The 14,579-nt window shown below is 62.9% G+C and overlaps 8 protein-coding genes across 8 annotated transcripts; 2 read left to right on the plus strand and 6 right to left on the minus strand.

The window, feature by feature from the left end:
- Window positions 1-146: 146 nt before the first annotated feature.
- Q8F55_008243 (uncharacterized protein) lies at window positions 147-3,832 on the minus strand (the record flags this gene model as incomplete). Its single annotated transcript, XM_069356640.1, has 10 exons — window positions 147-317; window positions 353-476; window positions 511-622; window positions 941-1,304; window positions 1,339-1,456; window positions 1,955-2,508; window positions 2,541-2,658; window positions 3,153-3,598; window positions 3,633-3,723; window positions 3,756-3,832. 10 exons carry the CDS (start codon window positions 3,830-3,832, stop codon window positions 147-149), a joined length of 2,175 nt encoding a protein of 724 aa, XP_069206481.1.
- Window positions 3,833-4,153: 321 nt separating this feature from the next.
- Q8F55_008244 (uncharacterized protein) lies at window positions 4,154-4,868 on the minus strand (the record flags this gene model as incomplete). The annotated part of the gene is made up of 2 exons (XM_069356641.1): window positions 4,154-4,600; window positions 4,638-4,868. 2 exons carry the CDS (start codon window positions 4,866-4,868, stop codon window positions 4,154-4,156), a joined length of 678 nt encoding a protein of 225 aa, XP_069206482.1.
- An 825-nt stretch (window positions 4,869-5,693) lies between these two features.
- Window positions 5,694-6,310, plus strand: Q8F55_008245 (uncharacterized protein; the record flags this gene model as incomplete). The annotated part of the gene is made up of 5 exons (XM_069356642.1): window positions 5,694-5,818; window positions 5,850-5,937; window positions 5,972-6,066; window positions 6,102-6,192; window positions 6,230-6,310. 5 exons carry the CDS (start codon window positions 5,694-5,696, stop codon window positions 6,308-6,310), a joined length of 480 nt encoding a protein of 159 aa, XP_069206483.1.
- Window positions 6,311-6,417: 107 nt separating this feature from the next.
- Window positions 6,418-7,227, minus strand: Q8F55_008246 (uncharacterized protein; the record flags this gene model as incomplete). Its single annotated transcript, XM_069356643.1, has 5 exons — window positions 6,418-6,711; window positions 6,746-6,824; window positions 6,861-6,997; window positions 7,032-7,083; window positions 7,121-7,227. The coding sequence occupies 5 exons, from the start codon at window positions 7,225-7,227 to the stop codon at window positions 6,418-6,420; spliced, it is 669 nt and encodes a 222-aa protein (XP_069206484.1).
- Window positions 7,228-8,909: 1,682 nt separating this feature from the next.
- Q8F55_008247 (uncharacterized protein) lies at window positions 8,910-10,033 on the minus strand (the record flags this gene model as incomplete). Its single annotated transcript, XM_069356644.1, has 3 exons — window positions 8,910-9,563; window positions 9,597-9,849; window positions 9,954-10,033. The coding sequence occupies 3 exons, from the start codon at window positions 10,031-10,033 to the stop codon at window positions 8,910-8,912; spliced, it is 987 nt and encodes a 328-aa protein (XP_069206485.1).
- A 674-nt stretch (window positions 10,034-10,707) lies between these two features.
- On the minus strand, window positions 10,708-12,146 carry Q8F55_008248 (uncharacterized protein; the record flags this gene model as incomplete). Its single annotated transcript, XM_069356645.1, has 5 exons — window positions 10,708-11,682; window positions 11,717-11,801; window positions 11,835-11,917; window positions 11,955-12,024; window positions 12,061-12,146. 5 exons carry the CDS (start codon window positions 12,144-12,146, stop codon window positions 10,708-10,710), a joined length of 1,299 nt encoding a protein of 432 aa, XP_069206486.1.
- A 587-nt stretch (window positions 12,147-12,733) lies between these two features.
- On the plus strand, window positions 12,734-13,366 carry Q8F55_008249 (uncharacterized protein; the record flags this gene model as incomplete). Its single annotated transcript, XM_069356646.1, has 5 exons — window positions 12,734-12,834; window positions 12,867-12,954; window positions 12,986-13,089; window positions 13,123-13,216; window positions 13,250-13,366. The coding sequence occupies 5 exons, from the start codon at window positions 12,734-12,736 to the stop codon at window positions 13,364-13,366; spliced, it is 504 nt and encodes a 167-aa protein (XP_069206487.1).
- A 53-nt stretch (window positions 13,367-13,419) lies between these two features.
- Window positions 13,420-14,508, minus strand: Q8F55_008250 (uncharacterized protein; the record flags this gene model as incomplete). Its single annotated transcript, XM_069356647.1, has 5 exons — window positions 13,420-13,992; window positions 14,044-14,119; window positions 14,152-14,267; window positions 14,300-14,381; window positions 14,414-14,508. The coding sequence occupies 5 exons, from the start codon at window positions 14,506-14,508 to the stop codon at window positions 13,420-13,422; spliced, it is 942 nt and encodes a 313-aa protein (XP_069206488.1).
- Between the last annotated feature and the right edge of the window lie 71 nt (window positions 14,509-14,579).

Raw genomic sequence — 14,579 nt, forward strand, 5'->3', positions numbered from 1 at the left:
CATGCTGTGTTGACGGACTTGGAGTCGGCTCCATCGGTAACATGAGGAAGAGAGCATGTACTGCAGCTGAACATGCTTGAGTACTGCAACACATTACTCGGGCTGCACACACAAGTTACATACAGGTACACAGACCCCGCCTCTCACTAGTCACTCCCGCCACTACCCTTGTCCGCCGCTGAAGCACATGTGCACTTCTTATACGCCGGTGGAGACTCAAGGACCACACCCATCTCAAGGTTACACTTGACAACCGGCCTCTGAGCGAGGCCGTACACCTTGCGAACGGCCCCGAAGAGCGGATACCAGTTCAAGTACTGGTGTCAGCCCGTAGCCTACATCCGCAACTCACCGACCGCTCGATGCGGGTTAGCTTGCGCTGGAGGTAGACGTCGCGCGTGATGTCTGTACGCTTGCTCTCGCGGAAGCCCGTGTCCTTCATCGCGAGGTAGGCCAGCAGAATAGCCACGATTTCACTGGGTTGTCAGGCGTGGCGGGGACACGACTCACTTGTGCGAGGGCTGGGGCTTGCGCCTCAGTGCGTTGCGCACTTGGAATGCCCATCTGAACGCTTCGGGGTCGGGGACGAGGAGGGTGCTGGGGTAGATAATGGGACTGTACTCTGTAGAGGCCATGCTGAGTCTGTGTGTGTGGTCATGGGTCACGGTGTTCGCCACGGTTTGTATGTTATGTGGTGTGCGGGTGTGGTACCGACATCGAGATGCGGTGCTGCCTGGACTTGGGACTCGGCTGCATCGGCAGCCTCGCATGCTCTACGAGCTTGGAGAAGTAACCAAGAGTGTCATCTGACGTCCCCGTATACCGTATAGCTTTCGAACGCATGGCATCAGTCCAGTCGTCTGCTTCTGCACGGAGCAACGCTAGGGGTTCACAATGCATCCCATCGCCTATGTGCCTCTCCGCCACAACTGGAACCAACGTCTTTTCTGGCCCACCGGCTCCCTGTCCCTCCCACGGTTATCCTCCTCCCGACACGTCTCCACCACCTTAGCAGCGGCCGCCTCGAGCCGGCGCACAGTCGCGCGCAACGAGGCGGCCCGCCCGGCCGCCACCGCCGCGGCGTTGTTGGCGCTCGTGACGTCCCGGCTCAGCTGGAGGAGGCGCACCTCGAGCTCGGCGATTCGCATGGTCGCCGGTTCTGGGGTCGTTTCGGGCGGGATGGCGGCCTCGAGCGCCGGGGTGCGCGAGTATGCCGGCGGCGCGGGTTCGCCTGGCGTGGAAGCGCCCACCCGCTCGTCGAGGTACTGCAGCCCGCTCACGATGCCTGCGAGGTGGTCCACGAGCTGGCGTCAGTTCGGCCAGAGTGGGGCGACGTACGTCCGCGCGAAGGGTGTGGAGGACCCGCTCTGCCCCTGCGTCGAGCGTACCGGTGCGCGCGTTCGACCCCGCAGAGAGCACGAGCTTGATGAACTCGCGGACGTGCTCGGCGTCGTGGCTAGGGTTAGGGGTCGCTCTCGGGGCGCTCACTATTTGTTGGCGGGGAGGAGGGGGGCGTACAGGTCCCAGTATCGCTGCATATTCGGGGCTGGCATGGGAAGGAGTGTGTAGAAAGAGCATGTGACGGCGTCGAGGAGTGGTGATATCTGCCACTGGAGCCGACTCGGCGCCACTCGCCATGGCAGGCACGCCACCACACACCGCCAAGAGCCAAGGTACAATGCGATGCGCGGCGCTGCCCGGCCGTTCGGCTCGCTCGACTCCATCGGCTGCGGCGTGCATGGCGGCGGAGTGATACCGTGCGATCCGTTACCGGCGACGAGGACACGCGCCGAGGGCCCCGCCATAGCGGTGCACGCGAGGGGCTCGCCGCCGTGCGGCGTCATGTGACCGACAACGGGCTGCTCGATCCCCTCATGCAGGCATCATATCGAGGGGAGAACAGGGCTCAGGCGTCGGTCTTCGTCGTCAGTAAGCACGGCGCCCACAAACTCACATTCTGAACATGTGCTTCTTGGTCGTCTCGGGCTCATCGGCGCGCGGCCGTGTCTCCTCGGCAAGGTCATCTATCTCCTCGTCGCTGTCCTCTGTCTCCGCGGCGCGCTCTTCGGTCTTCACGCCCGCGCTCTTTGCCCGGGCCCGATCCAGCGCGGCGTCGAGAGCCTCCTCGCTCTCCCCGCTCACCCCCGTCTCCCCCGAAGCGAGCCGCAGCCGCGCCTTCATCTCAGCGTTCTCCACCTCGAGCTCCTCCACGCGCGCGCGAAGGGCAGCGTCCTCGCCCTGCCCCTCGAGCTGGAGCACGCGCGCGCGCAGCGCGTGGAACCCGGACTCGCTCTCGCGCAGTGCCGCACGCGACGCGTTTGCCACGCCCATGAGCTGGGCGACGAGCACGTCGAGCTGGGTCACCTGCCGCGTGAGGTTGTGGATATGGTGTGCGGCCGCTTTCCCCTTGTCCTTTGGCGGCGGGGGCGGGCCGGCCGACGGGTCGCTGCGCAGGGTGCCGTCGAGGTACCGGATGCCCTCGTCGAGCAGCACTGCGCGCTCGACGAGCTGCCGTCAGCTAGGGCCGTGCTGGCACCTACGTTCGAGCGGAGGGCGTGCAGCATGCCCGTGGAGACTGGGTAGCCTGGGCTGTCCGGGATCAGGCCGATGACGCGCTTGACGTCGTCGATGAAGGCCTTGACTGCCTCGACGTCATGGCTGGGGTCAGCGGGTCCGCTGGGTCGCTCACTATCGGCTTGGGGGCAGCAGGCATTTGCAGAGGAAGTCGTAGTGCTCCTCTGCTGAGAATGACGTGAAAATCATTGACTGGTTAACGGCCATGATTGAGCGTCTGAGATGTTGTGCCGCTTGCAATGTCCTAGAGTTTAGGTACTTGTGCATCGAAGCTCATCCTCTGCAGCCATTGTGCGATGCACGCAAGCAGTCTCGGTTGATGCGATCGACTCAGTTTGTCACATGAGTGGCGGTACCCATCGCTAGGCGGTGCGAGACAAAACAGATGGCCGCGAGGTGAGGTCATCGAGCTCCGTGACCGCGGTCCGCACCGTAACTACGAAACATGTGACATGCATACAACTCCTCTACCCCAAGCGCCATGACCTCGTGCTATGCAGGGAGCATGTTCACTCCAGAGAACATGCTCTTTGGCCTCGGTCTTTAGTTGTCAGCAGGCGCCCCGCCGTCACACTCACATCCTGAACCTGCCCCTCCTCGGCGCCTCGCACACCTCGGCTCGCTCCCTCGTCTCCACTGCGACGAGCTTGCCCCTCACCCTATCCCGCACGGTATCCAAGGCCTCGCCCCGCCGGTCGATCCCCGCCTCCTCCAGAGCGAGCTGGAGCCGCGCCTGCATATCGGCGTTCTGCTCCTCCAGCTCGCGGGCCTGCTTGAGCCGCGCCTTCAGCTCGTCGTTCTCCCTCTCGAGCTCATCCACGCGCTGGAGACCTATCCTGGATACCGTCTCGGCCTCGTGCCACGCGGCTTTCGCAGCCGCCGTGTCCCATTTGAGCCGGGCCACGGTCGCCTCGAGCTCGGAGATGCGGTGCGCGGCGACGTTGGCCTCGGGAGAGAGCTCGCTGTGCGTCGTCTTGTCGAGGTACCGTATGCCCTGGTCCAGGGCTGAGGCGTGCTCGACGAGCTGCGGTGAGCCTATTGCCGTGCACTCCACCTACGTTCTCTCGGAGGGCTTGTAGCACGCCCGCGTACTGGTACATGTCGGCCTCGGCCAGGTCGATGAACCTCTTGACCATGTCCAAGTCATGGCTACGGTCAGCGGGGTCGCCCGGAGGGCTCACTATCGATGTGATGGGAGGAGCGATTCGCACCTGGCGCGGTAGTGCGCCCCTGCTGATGAGGATGGGAGAGAGGCCATGATGAGCGTGTATGAGATATTGTGAAGGCGGCGGCGTCATAGTTAAGGTAGGTGCTTGCCGCCACCCCGTCCATCTAGGCACAGCCAAGCCTGCTGCTATCCGCTGCAGGCACATTGCGATGCGATGCAGGCAAGCACGTTCGAACGGAACCGAGCAATCAGTTGCTCGCCGAGCGACACAAACCCGATGTCAACGGGTGTGAGGTCATCGAGCTTCGAGGCCGCTGTTCAATGGAGCGAGAAACAGCGCATTGCGGCACACAGCGTATTGCACTCTTTACATCTCTAGCAATACGACGCCTTCAGGTTCTGGGTCTGGTTCTACTCCCGTATACTCCGAAGCTTCCGCCAGCGGCGCTTCTTCTCCTTGGCAGCAACCTCGGCGACGCGCTCCTTGATAATCTCTACCTCCTCACGAAGTTTGGTAAACTGTGGGTGGGAGACACGGGATCCCAGGCGGCGCTCCATTGCGCGCTCTCGGATCTCCATGTCAGCGAGACGGGCCTCAACCTCGGCCATGGCCGAGGCGCGGACAATGTCGTCTGCCTCAGCCGTAGTGGCTGGAGGCGTGACGACGATGCAGGGCGGGGGTGTCGCGGGCTCCGGAGCGGGCTCAGGAGCGCAAGGAACGTCGTAGCCCGGCGCCTCGGCCACGTACGGCGGCGGCGGGGCGGGCACCTTGGCCTGCTCTTCCTCCATCTCGGCCATCTCGGCCTGCTCCTCCATCCAGACAAGGGCGTCTGTGATGGCGGCTGCGCGGGCCATCATCTGGCGGGTTAGCTATGACGATGATCGAGGAACCCACCTCTGCCTGCATCGCCTGCAGGGCGCGGCGGACGGCTCGCTCGCTGTGGCCAGCGGCCATGCGCGTCTGGATGAACGTCTTCAGGTTGTTCATCTCGCGCCCGGCGTCAAAGGCGACTGCACGGGGCATCTTCTTCACGTCGGCCCCATCGCGATATGGGGTCACGCGGATCGTGTCTTCGGGTGTGGTGGGCGGCGTGGGCGGGCCAGGTCCCCGGGCCTCGTAGGGCATAGGTGTTGGGTCGGTCGTGAGTGTGGTTGGCTCAAGTGTCGTCGTTGGTGTGCTGGGTGTCCTTGCACGCTGTTGCGCGGTGGTTCATTGGAAGAGGAAAGTGGGAGAGAATAATAGGTGCGGGTTGAGTCGAATGGGGATGTATGCCCGTGGCTGTGTTTCGGCTCGTGTTTATACACCGCCCACTGCAACGACCCGTTTATCGCTCCACAGTGGCTACCTCGGTGCATTTCAGCATTGGCTTAGACCCAATACGCTCCCCTAGCGCACGTTTGATGCGATGCGAGTCATGTTCCGTCCGCATCGACTCGTCTGAGCGTGTGACAATGGAGACGACGGAGGTCGTAGAGTGGCATGGTGGCGAGACGGGCATTGTAGCCCAGACGTCATTGGCTCGGTCGGTGGCAATGATGTGCAGGCACCACTGCTCCCCCTGGCGTGGTCTGCTCCATCCTCGCGGTCTGCGGGCACACGAGCCCGCAAGTGGCTCTTGTCTTTCCCACGGCGCATAGCCCGTCGCCATTATCTCTCGCATCCGACAGCATCGGGCGGTGAATGCGCCACTGCGAAGGCGGTGCTCTCACTGGATGACACGGGCACTTTAAGCATACAGTCGCGGGCAGGATCCGCAGCGTGGTTACGACGATCTGCACTCGCATCCCCTGCGCTGATTGGGCTGCACAACTGCCGCCGCCGTTGAGAGCCGGTTTGCCGGTGAGTCGACCAGACATGACGAGCCGGACAATGCTCGACATCATGACGCGCTCGTGCCTCGCCTTGGCAACATCGTCACCTTTGCCACCCAAGTCATCGACACCGCCAACCATGTCCAGGCCGTCGCCAAACTACCGATGGGCAGAGTCCTACCGCAAGGCCAAGCGCGTCGAGGTCGCATACTACCAGTCCAACCCATCGCACCCAGGCTACCTCCCGTACCACCGCTTGCAGGTGTCCCTTGGCTGTGCGCGCACTGACACGCAGCGAGAACCTCGACTTCACCAAGGAGTTCATCGACACCTGCCTCGCCGAGGTGCCCGGTGAGGGGCTGGCAGACGCCCTGCGCACCGAGGTGGGCGAAAGTCTGGGGCGCGGCTGACGTCCAGCTCGAGCACCAGCTGCGCGTGGTTGACCACGTCTGCAAGCTGGCCGAATCGGGCGAGTACAGACACAAGCCGCTCGAGCTGCCCAAGAACCCCTGGTGCGTTGTGGAGAGGGACGAGGGCTGACTGACAGCGCGGAGCTCGAATACGCCGCCCTCCTGCTGGACGATATCCGTACCGACAAGAATATTGACACTGCCGAGGTGGGCGGACTTTCGGAGCGCGTGGGTCTCGTCGGCATGGCAGAGGCTGACCCCTCAGGCCAAGGACCATCTCCAGGCGCTGCAGGAAGGGTTGCGATACCTTGAGCAGCAGCGGAAGCGGCGACTCGCCGATAAGTGAGCTTGGTGCGGTGTTTCTAGGCAACCATGTACATATACAACTGTGATCCATGTATCGTTACTTCATCACGGAGCACTCGTCGACCACTCAGCACCTGATGTCGATATCTACTGGCCTCCAAACGATAGGTCCATGGCGTCTTCGAGTTCGGTCGCCCGTTGCCGGAGAGCATACAGCCGCGCCTCGTCGTCTGTAACACCACTAGGCCTGTGACGCGGGGTCTTCTTCTGCACGGCCACCCGTGTCTCAAGCCGGCGCACCATCTGCAGCGTCTCCTCCAGGAGCTGCTGGCGCGCGTCGTACCCCTTGGTGCCGTGCGGGTGCCCGACGTCTAGCACCCTGCTGTGTTCTGAAGTGAGGTCCTCCATCTTCTTCTCCGCGAAGCGCTTGAGTTCCTCAAGCTATCGTGAGCATAGACCCACCGCGTGCACGCACCTCGTCCGCGAGGGCTGGAAGGACTTCCCTGTTGCCGCTGTTGGAGCGAATGAACAGGTTCAGGTACCTCCACTCCTCACTGATGGTCAGCTGGACGCAACGACGGGCCGCGCACGTTTGTGAGACCTGGTCGACTCGCGCGCGCGTGTACACGTCTGGTCGGTATGGGTCTGGTCGGCGGTCCGGGTAGGGTTTGCGCGCCTCGGTGAGGTACTCGAGAGCCGTGATGCACAGCGTGCGGCGGTCACGGTGCTGAGGTCAGCTGGGGGTGGTCACGACATCTCACGTAGCGGTACTGCTCTTCCACCGTCTTGCCGTCTGCCCATTGTCCGTCGGGACTGGAGAGGTTAGCGACGGTGGAAGAGGCCTGCCTACTATTCGTGGAAGAGCACGTATCCAGGGTGCGTCGCGAGGGGAGGAGGGTCGCTGCCTCTGCTGTCCCTTCCCCATACTTGCCTAAAGGCGTCGGGCTTGCGGAACATGGTATCGCGCTGGAATGAGCGAGGTTGGGAGCGGGTGGGTGCAAAGGAGCGAGGTGTGCGTGACGCTTATCATCAACTCCGGAGCCGTTGGGCCCCACAACCCCCAGCCTCAACCCCCACCCCACGTGCGAAAGTGGCAGTCGAGTGTAGATCGAGTCGAAGTCCGATACACGAAGACGTTCATTTCAAGGCCGTGTGTCTGTCCATACACCTATACGAAGGTCCATGCAACAAACAAGGAGGTTCAAACGGGGGACGGGGGCTGATCCATTGAGATTGCCGCCTTTGGAAGGTGTTTGTTTACGCTGCCCGATGACCTTGACGACGAGGGGGGGGGGGGGGGACCTGTAACGCTCCGACATCCATATGTAGCTATTCACACGGATTCTCCTCGAAGCGCTGTAACCCATCATTCATTGACTGCCGCATCCAACCAAGCGTTTGTAACCCGAACTGCAACGCCAGGTGCAACAGCGCGAGTACCCCAATTGCAGCGCGAGGTGCATTGGTTTGCTGTCGACACCACGTTCAACATCACCCCTCAACAGCATGATCAAGCCCGTCTACCTCATAGCCGCACTCGCCGTGGCCAGTGGGGCTGCAACTCTTTTGACAACCCCCCAGTCCGGCCCGTTCTGGTGCGCTGCAACTGTCGCATTCTACAGCACCTACTTCACCGCTATCCTTGCACTGTCTCTACCCGACCCCGAAGGCTCACAACTGCGGCCTGCCGAGCTGCCAGTCGGCCCTCCAAGTCCATCAACCTTCGATAGGGTCACGTATCGAATCGGCTTCCTCGCAGAAGCCTACGTTTTCGGCGCCAGCGGCGTGTTCATGGTGGCCATCGCTGCCCTACACTACTCTCCTGCAGTCGATGTTGGATTCACGACATCAGGAGTCCTCGCCACCGTAGCCGCTCTCATCGCGGCCGGCCTCCTCGAGGTAGAATCAGTAGCAGTTATTCTCCGGTGGCCATTCCTAGTCATTCCGCTATGGGGGAGTCTCGCATACCTCCAGCAGCGGTTCCACCCCTGGTAGTGATGCAGTTGTAACGTTGAGTTGGGTGGACCTTGACGACGAGAGCGTCACAACAACCTCACACAACCACTCCTCCCGCAGTTGGACTCACTCAAGTGCACATTCTTTCCTCACAATCCCTCAGCATGACTCGCATACTTCGAACAGGATTCGCCTTGTACTTCGTCAGCGGCGCTGCCCTCCTCTCATACGCCGCCCTCAACCTCCATTCGTTCCCAGCACTGGCCGTCTGGGTCGCCGTCGCGGGGCTGTTGTCCCTGCTCTATGCGGGCGGAATCCAGACTGGGCACATCTCGTCGAGTGGGGCACGCTACACCGCCATGGGTTCTGCCAACGATTTCTTCAACGCACTCCTCTTGCTCGGCATCTTTTGGTTTGCCCTGCAGTACTATTTCGGGGGCCTCCAATGACGATCTTCGACATCCGCAGGACCACACTGCGGAGAGGTTCTATGGTTGTCTCGGCGGTTGAGCGTTACATAGCAGCGCGGTCAAAGTGGGTGGACCTCGACACAACACCAACTCCAACCAACTCCAACCAAGTGGAGTGATGGTTGGTCCATTATCATATGTACACGTACAGGCTATACATGAAAACATACATACAAGTGTCATGTAGGCGCTTCACTATACAACACGCGCTCGCTACGCCCGCTTCCAGATCTGCCAGCTCTTTCGGCGACTGTCACCCTCGGCCAGCTCGGCCCGGCGCTCAATAGCAGTCAGGCGCATGACCACCTCGAGGCGCGTGATCGCCTGTGCAGCCGCCATCTGCGCGGCCTCTGCAGCTTCACGTGCCTCCTCACAGGCGCGATTGGTGGTGACCAGCTCGGCCTGGAGGGCGGCGATGCGCGCGGTGAAGGCCTCGTCGGTGATGGGTGGGGACTGTCTCCTCTCTGCGGTGTATGGCGGCAGGGTGTCATCGCTGATGGGCAGCGCTGCAGCCACCGGGCTGGGTGCTTCTGGTGTTGCTTGGGTGTTGATGGGGCTGTGCGGAATCGCTGGAGTCGCCGCTGTGACTGGAGCGGTGGGTGGCCGCTCCGGGACTGAAGCCTGCACAAGTGCTGGGACGGGCGCGCTTTCAACTGGTGGCTGGGCGCGAGTCGGGACGTAGCTAGGAGGCTGCTCCTCTGTCATATGGTCGCCTGTAGGTGACCCGCGAGGCCGCGCTCGGCGACGCTTGTTCACGTCGCGCTGCATGTACCGAATGGCGTGCTCAAACTCGGGGTATTCCTTGGGGTGGCGGTCTAGGTCGATCCAGTGGACACGGTTGTCCATGACCTCCAGTGTCCGCTCAAGCTGCGGTCAGAGCACGCCAAGCTCGGCACTCACCAGCTCACGGAGGAGAGTGACCATCTCCTTGGGGTCCTCTTCATCGAAGCACTGGCGGAGGGACTTGAGGATGTGGTCGTCGGTATTGTCTGGCGTAATCGATACCATGCCCTGGTACCAGTGCTTCGGGCGCCAATGATGTTCAAACTCTTTGTCGATGTGCCGGATCGCTCCTCTGACGTTGTAGACGTGCATCATCGCCTGAATGTCAGGTCCGCACTTTCGGGGACGACCATACCTGTTTGCGCCGCCACTGCAGGTTGGTCAGTTCGGGCGGCCCGTGGTCGGGGTCTCCCGGGACTTCAAGGTAAGCCAGGTTTGGGCTGAGGTTAGAGCTGTTCTCGTTATGATACTCACAGGTTGGCCATGGTGATGCGCGACTCGCCACAGATCCAGTCGACATCGGGAGGCGTAGCAGGGGGTGCGGAACTAGTCATTGTCGCTGTGGTAGACGTCTTGTGGTCTTGTGGTGGACATGGGCGAGTGTAGTAGGGGGCTGTGGGGCTCGGAAGCATGGGGGTTGGTGATGCTCACACGAGTGCCAGCTATTTCTACCTGCTCGACGATGCTCGTGACTCGGGTATGGCTGACTGACTGATTGCAGCTGACTAGTCCTGTCTACATGCACGTGCCCGACGTCATTGTGCATTGCGCACCTTGCCAAGCTTGTCGGATCATGGCCAGTTTGTTATCTGCGGTCTAGGGTGGGCCCCCGATGGCATCGGTATGCGGTGCCGACGGCGATTCCCCTGCCCGCTTGTACTGCCTCACGGTCGGCATCTGCCTCACAATGCACCGCCCATTCCAAGTCAACCGTCGACGCACGGAGAGCTCCACATCGTCCGGCACGGCGACCACGTCCATTACCGGCTGGCTACTACCATGGTCGTGATCCCGGAAACTCCAGTCAGCAGGGGAGGCTTTCCAAGCGCACCTGCACGCATGGCCTTACCTCCTGTCGTCCTCAACTTGTTCATCGGAGTGGCGCCGATCCAGCACTCTAGCACCAGAGTGCCTCTTGCACAGTGTTACAGTACATACACAGTTTGACCCAGGGGCCATGCATAAAGTCGGTACATACAACCCATCGTGCAGCGTCAACCTCCCACACTCACTTCTGCCCCCTCCCAAACGCCCGCCCAAACATCTGCGAGCTGAACAGTCCGCGCCCGAGGCCGCGCGACTGGGCCAGCCGGCGCTCGAGGTCACGGATCCGGTCCTCGGCGTCGTTGAGCCTGTTCTCGGCCGAGGCCTGGTTGCTCACGTGGGTGTGGTACGACGGCGGCGCTGCGCTGAACGTGCTTGCCGCGTCGTCGTCGACCTTCTCGTTCTCCTTGTTCTTGGCGGATCCATGGGCGTTGCGCTGGTCGTCATCCTCGCGATACAGGCCGCGTATGGCCGCACTGGTCTCCGGCACGGGCGGGAGGTCCTTCTCGGTCGCGTATGCGTGCTGCATGGGAGCGGGGCTCGGCGGCGACGGACCGGGAGGGCTCGGTGGCCACGGACACGGACCTGGGGGCCTCGTCGGCCACCCTCGTACGCTCGGAGCCACCGCCCCAGTCGGGGCCTCCTCCTCGGCCAGGAGCTCCTGCTCGGCCGCGCTCGGGTTCAGCGCCCTCTCAACCGCCCTCCACCGCTCCGTGGGCGGCAGCTGCGTCTCGATCGTGTTCCCGTTCCACCGGACCGGCGACCTCCCCTCGACCGTGCTCCCGTTCCTGGGCTGCAGCTCCGTCCCGGCGATGTACGCTTTCCACACGGGCGGCAGCTCCTTATCGATGGTGGGCGCCTTCCGCTTGGGCAGCGGGCGGGCTCTCGGCGCAGACCTAAGGCTGGCCTGGAGCATGCGCATGCGCTCACGCAGCGCCACGAGCCGCTTCTCCACCGCTGCTCGCCGGGACCAGCCGAGCTGTTCGTCCTCGAGCTCGGCTTCCAGCGCGAAGATGGCGTGCCTGCACTCCTCGACAATGTCGCTGCGGCCGTCGGGCTGTGTGACGGAGCGCCTGAGCTGGTCCTCGGCCCAGGGGTAGTGGTACCACTCCAGGACGAGCCAGTACCCCTCGGTCACGACGGCCTCGTGCTGTCTCAGCTGTGGGTGAGCGCCGTCTGCCTGGCCGACGTACCCGCTCAAAGAGCTCAGCATTCACTGACGGCGGCCGATCCTCGGGCTCCAGCTCGACCAACGCGCAGACGTACTGCCAGGCGGGGCTGTCGTCAGTGCATGCATGTACGCCCACTCACTCATCTCCCCTGATGTGCTGTCGGAGCTTGTAGGCGTCCTTGCTGTCGTTGATGGACGCCAGTATCGCCCTGTGCACCTGGAGCTTGCCGTTAGGCGGCTCAGGCCGGGAGAGAACCTACGGCCTTTAGAACAACCTTGGTTTCGACATGCAAGTGCTTGTAGTCTGCGATGATACTGCTCAAGGTCTCACTGATCCGTCAGGTCTTGGCCCCGACCTGGCCTCACTATTTAGAGAACTCCTTGCTTCCTGGGCTGGCCTGAAGCGCTGCGTACTTGGGGTATGGTTGTTTCTTGGGCTGTCGTGAGGCCATTAAACGGTCAATAGGTGTGAGAGTTCAACAAGTTGTGCTCGGTGTCGCAAAGGTGTGGGTGGTGGCAAGAGGTGACGCGGTAGTCGAGGTTGTTCATGTTCCGGTTTCCGCGAGTTGCGCAAGGGCCACCATCTGTGTTATCGGCATGCCCGCGCGACCGCGATTGGACACTCTTTGTCCGGTGCACGCGGGGCTTCATGGGGTCCCAAGTTCCGTGTCGACGGGCACGATGCCGCGGCAGATGGAGTCGAGACGAATAGCGCGTCGACGATAGCGGATGAACAGGCCAAGGCGATGATGACCCGCCCCGCGCGGCCGTGGTGGCAGAAGCGTGATGCCATGACATGTTGCCACCGCTGCATCCCCGTCCTCATCGGCCTCGTCTCGCATAGCGGCAGTTCGGCCAGTCCAGCCGGCAGCCCGACACGCAACGCACGTGTATATCGAGATACACTGACTCGCGCGAGTCAAAGGAGCCGGCGCGACTGATCTGCCAAGTGTTTGGAGTCCGCTCCGGGACCGAGCGGCGACACTGACCACTTGTTATCCATCTCCCCACACTCCCCCGACCGTCACCTCACACCCACATGGCCTCCTCAAGCAGAGTAGACACCAAGGCCGAAGTATCCGCAGACCTCTACTACGCGCGGCACACCTCGCACCCGGGCTACGCCCGCTTCCACCGCTAGTGCGTGCCCCCCCCCGCGGCGCTGACAGCAGCGAGGACGCCGACTACATCCGGACATATGTCGACCTGTGTCTGGCCAAGATCCCCGGCCTAGCGGTGGCCGACATCCTCTCCACCGAGGTGGGTCACCCCATGGTCCCGCTGACGCCAGCTCGCCGACATCCTCCACCTCCTCGGCGAGGCGAAGGAGTACCTGTGGTGGCGGGTGGCGGTCGGGCCCCAGACGGACCGGGTGCACCGCTTCAAGCGGCATAGGTAGGTGCCGGTGGGGGCTAGAGCTGACGGGAGCGACGCGCTCGAGTACATCGTGCTGGTGATTGACGATGCCGCGGCGCTGCCGAGCGCGCAGCTCGTCGTCGCGAAGGCCGGGATCCAGAAGCGGGTGGGTAGGCGTCCTGGCTGTGCTGACGAGGAGATCCGGAGCCACGAGGAGGCGCTCAAGAAGGGGCTGAAGTACCTCGAGGCGCAGAGGGAAGACCAGCGTGTAGGCGGGACACTGCCGTTGTACTCTGCCAAGCCAGTAGCGCGGTGATGGGTGTGTGGACGGTACATGATATGCTACATCCTATCCGGCATCTATCAAGTCTATTGAGCGCAGGACCACCGCTTGCCGCCCAGCAGCCGGCCCAGAACCCCACCACTCCGCTCCGCCTTCTTCTCCGTACGCTCCTCTGGCTCCGGGGAGAACCACTCGTACCCCCGCTCCGACGTCTCACTCCAGGCCTCCGAGCTCTCCCCGCTGCTCCGCTCCGACCGCGTCCTCTCGCTCCGTGCTTCCCCCTCCCGCTCCCTCTCCTCCTCCCACACGTACCACGGGATACTGGCAAGCTTCTTCCACCTCTCCTCCTCCGACTCGACGTGCAGCACGTTGATCTGCTTCTCGATCGCGGCGATGCTGGCCCGGAGCTCGAACGCCGCTCGGGCGCGGGGACTCGGCCCCCTCGTGGGAGGCGGCGGTGCCGCCCCGTGGGCTGGTCCACCCGCCTCGATCAGCCGCAGGCAGGTGTTGGTGCGTGCGACCCCGGCACGCACTGGTGCGGGAGTCGACTTGCTCTTGGCCACTTGCCGCGCGAGGCGACGCTCCATCGGCGGGTAGGCGGGCGGTGTGCCGGCCCACGGCTCGCATGCGAGCAGGTGCAGGTATCCCTTTGACAGGCCCTGTCGGTGGAGTGCGAGCTGGCGTCAGCGCTGAACACGCCGCTCACTCACCTGCACCATGAGCTCGGCGCGCACCCCGCGCTGCTCGTGCATGTCGATGAACGACTTGATGTAGTCGAAGTGGTCGCTGGGGTCAGCGGTGCCGGCGCTCAGGCTCACAGCTTGGAAACCGCCCGCATCCGCGTGAGCGCGCCAGGCGTTAGGGGCTTGCACTCTGGCGGCATGGTAGCGAGGTAGTCTCGCGCCGCGGCCAGCACGTCCATATGTTCCAGGAACTACTGTCAGCGGCATCTCAGCCCCAACGCACATTCTTCACCAGCCCTCGGTGTGATGGCCACCCGCGCGCGGCCGAGCGCTCAATCTTGGCGACCACCTCGTCATAGTGCTCACTGGCGTCAGCAGAGTCCCCTCTCCGACGCACTACTTGTGGAAGGCGGCGTAGCCCGGGTGCTCAGTCAGCGCGAGGTTGTAGATCTCGGGTGTGGGGCGGCGTCGGCGCCGCGGGGTGCGGGACATGGGTTTGACGGTAGACGGCGTGATCAATGGGGGACGTGCATGCTGGCCATGGGTATGCGTTCATGTACCCA

Source organism: Vanrija albida, assembly GCF_041260175.1.
Source record: "Vanrija albida strain AlHP1 chromosome Unknown contig_6, whole genome shotgun sequence".
NCBI lineage: Eukaryota > Fungi > Basidiomycota > Tremellomycetes > Trichosporonales > Trichosporonaceae > Vanrija > Vanrija albida.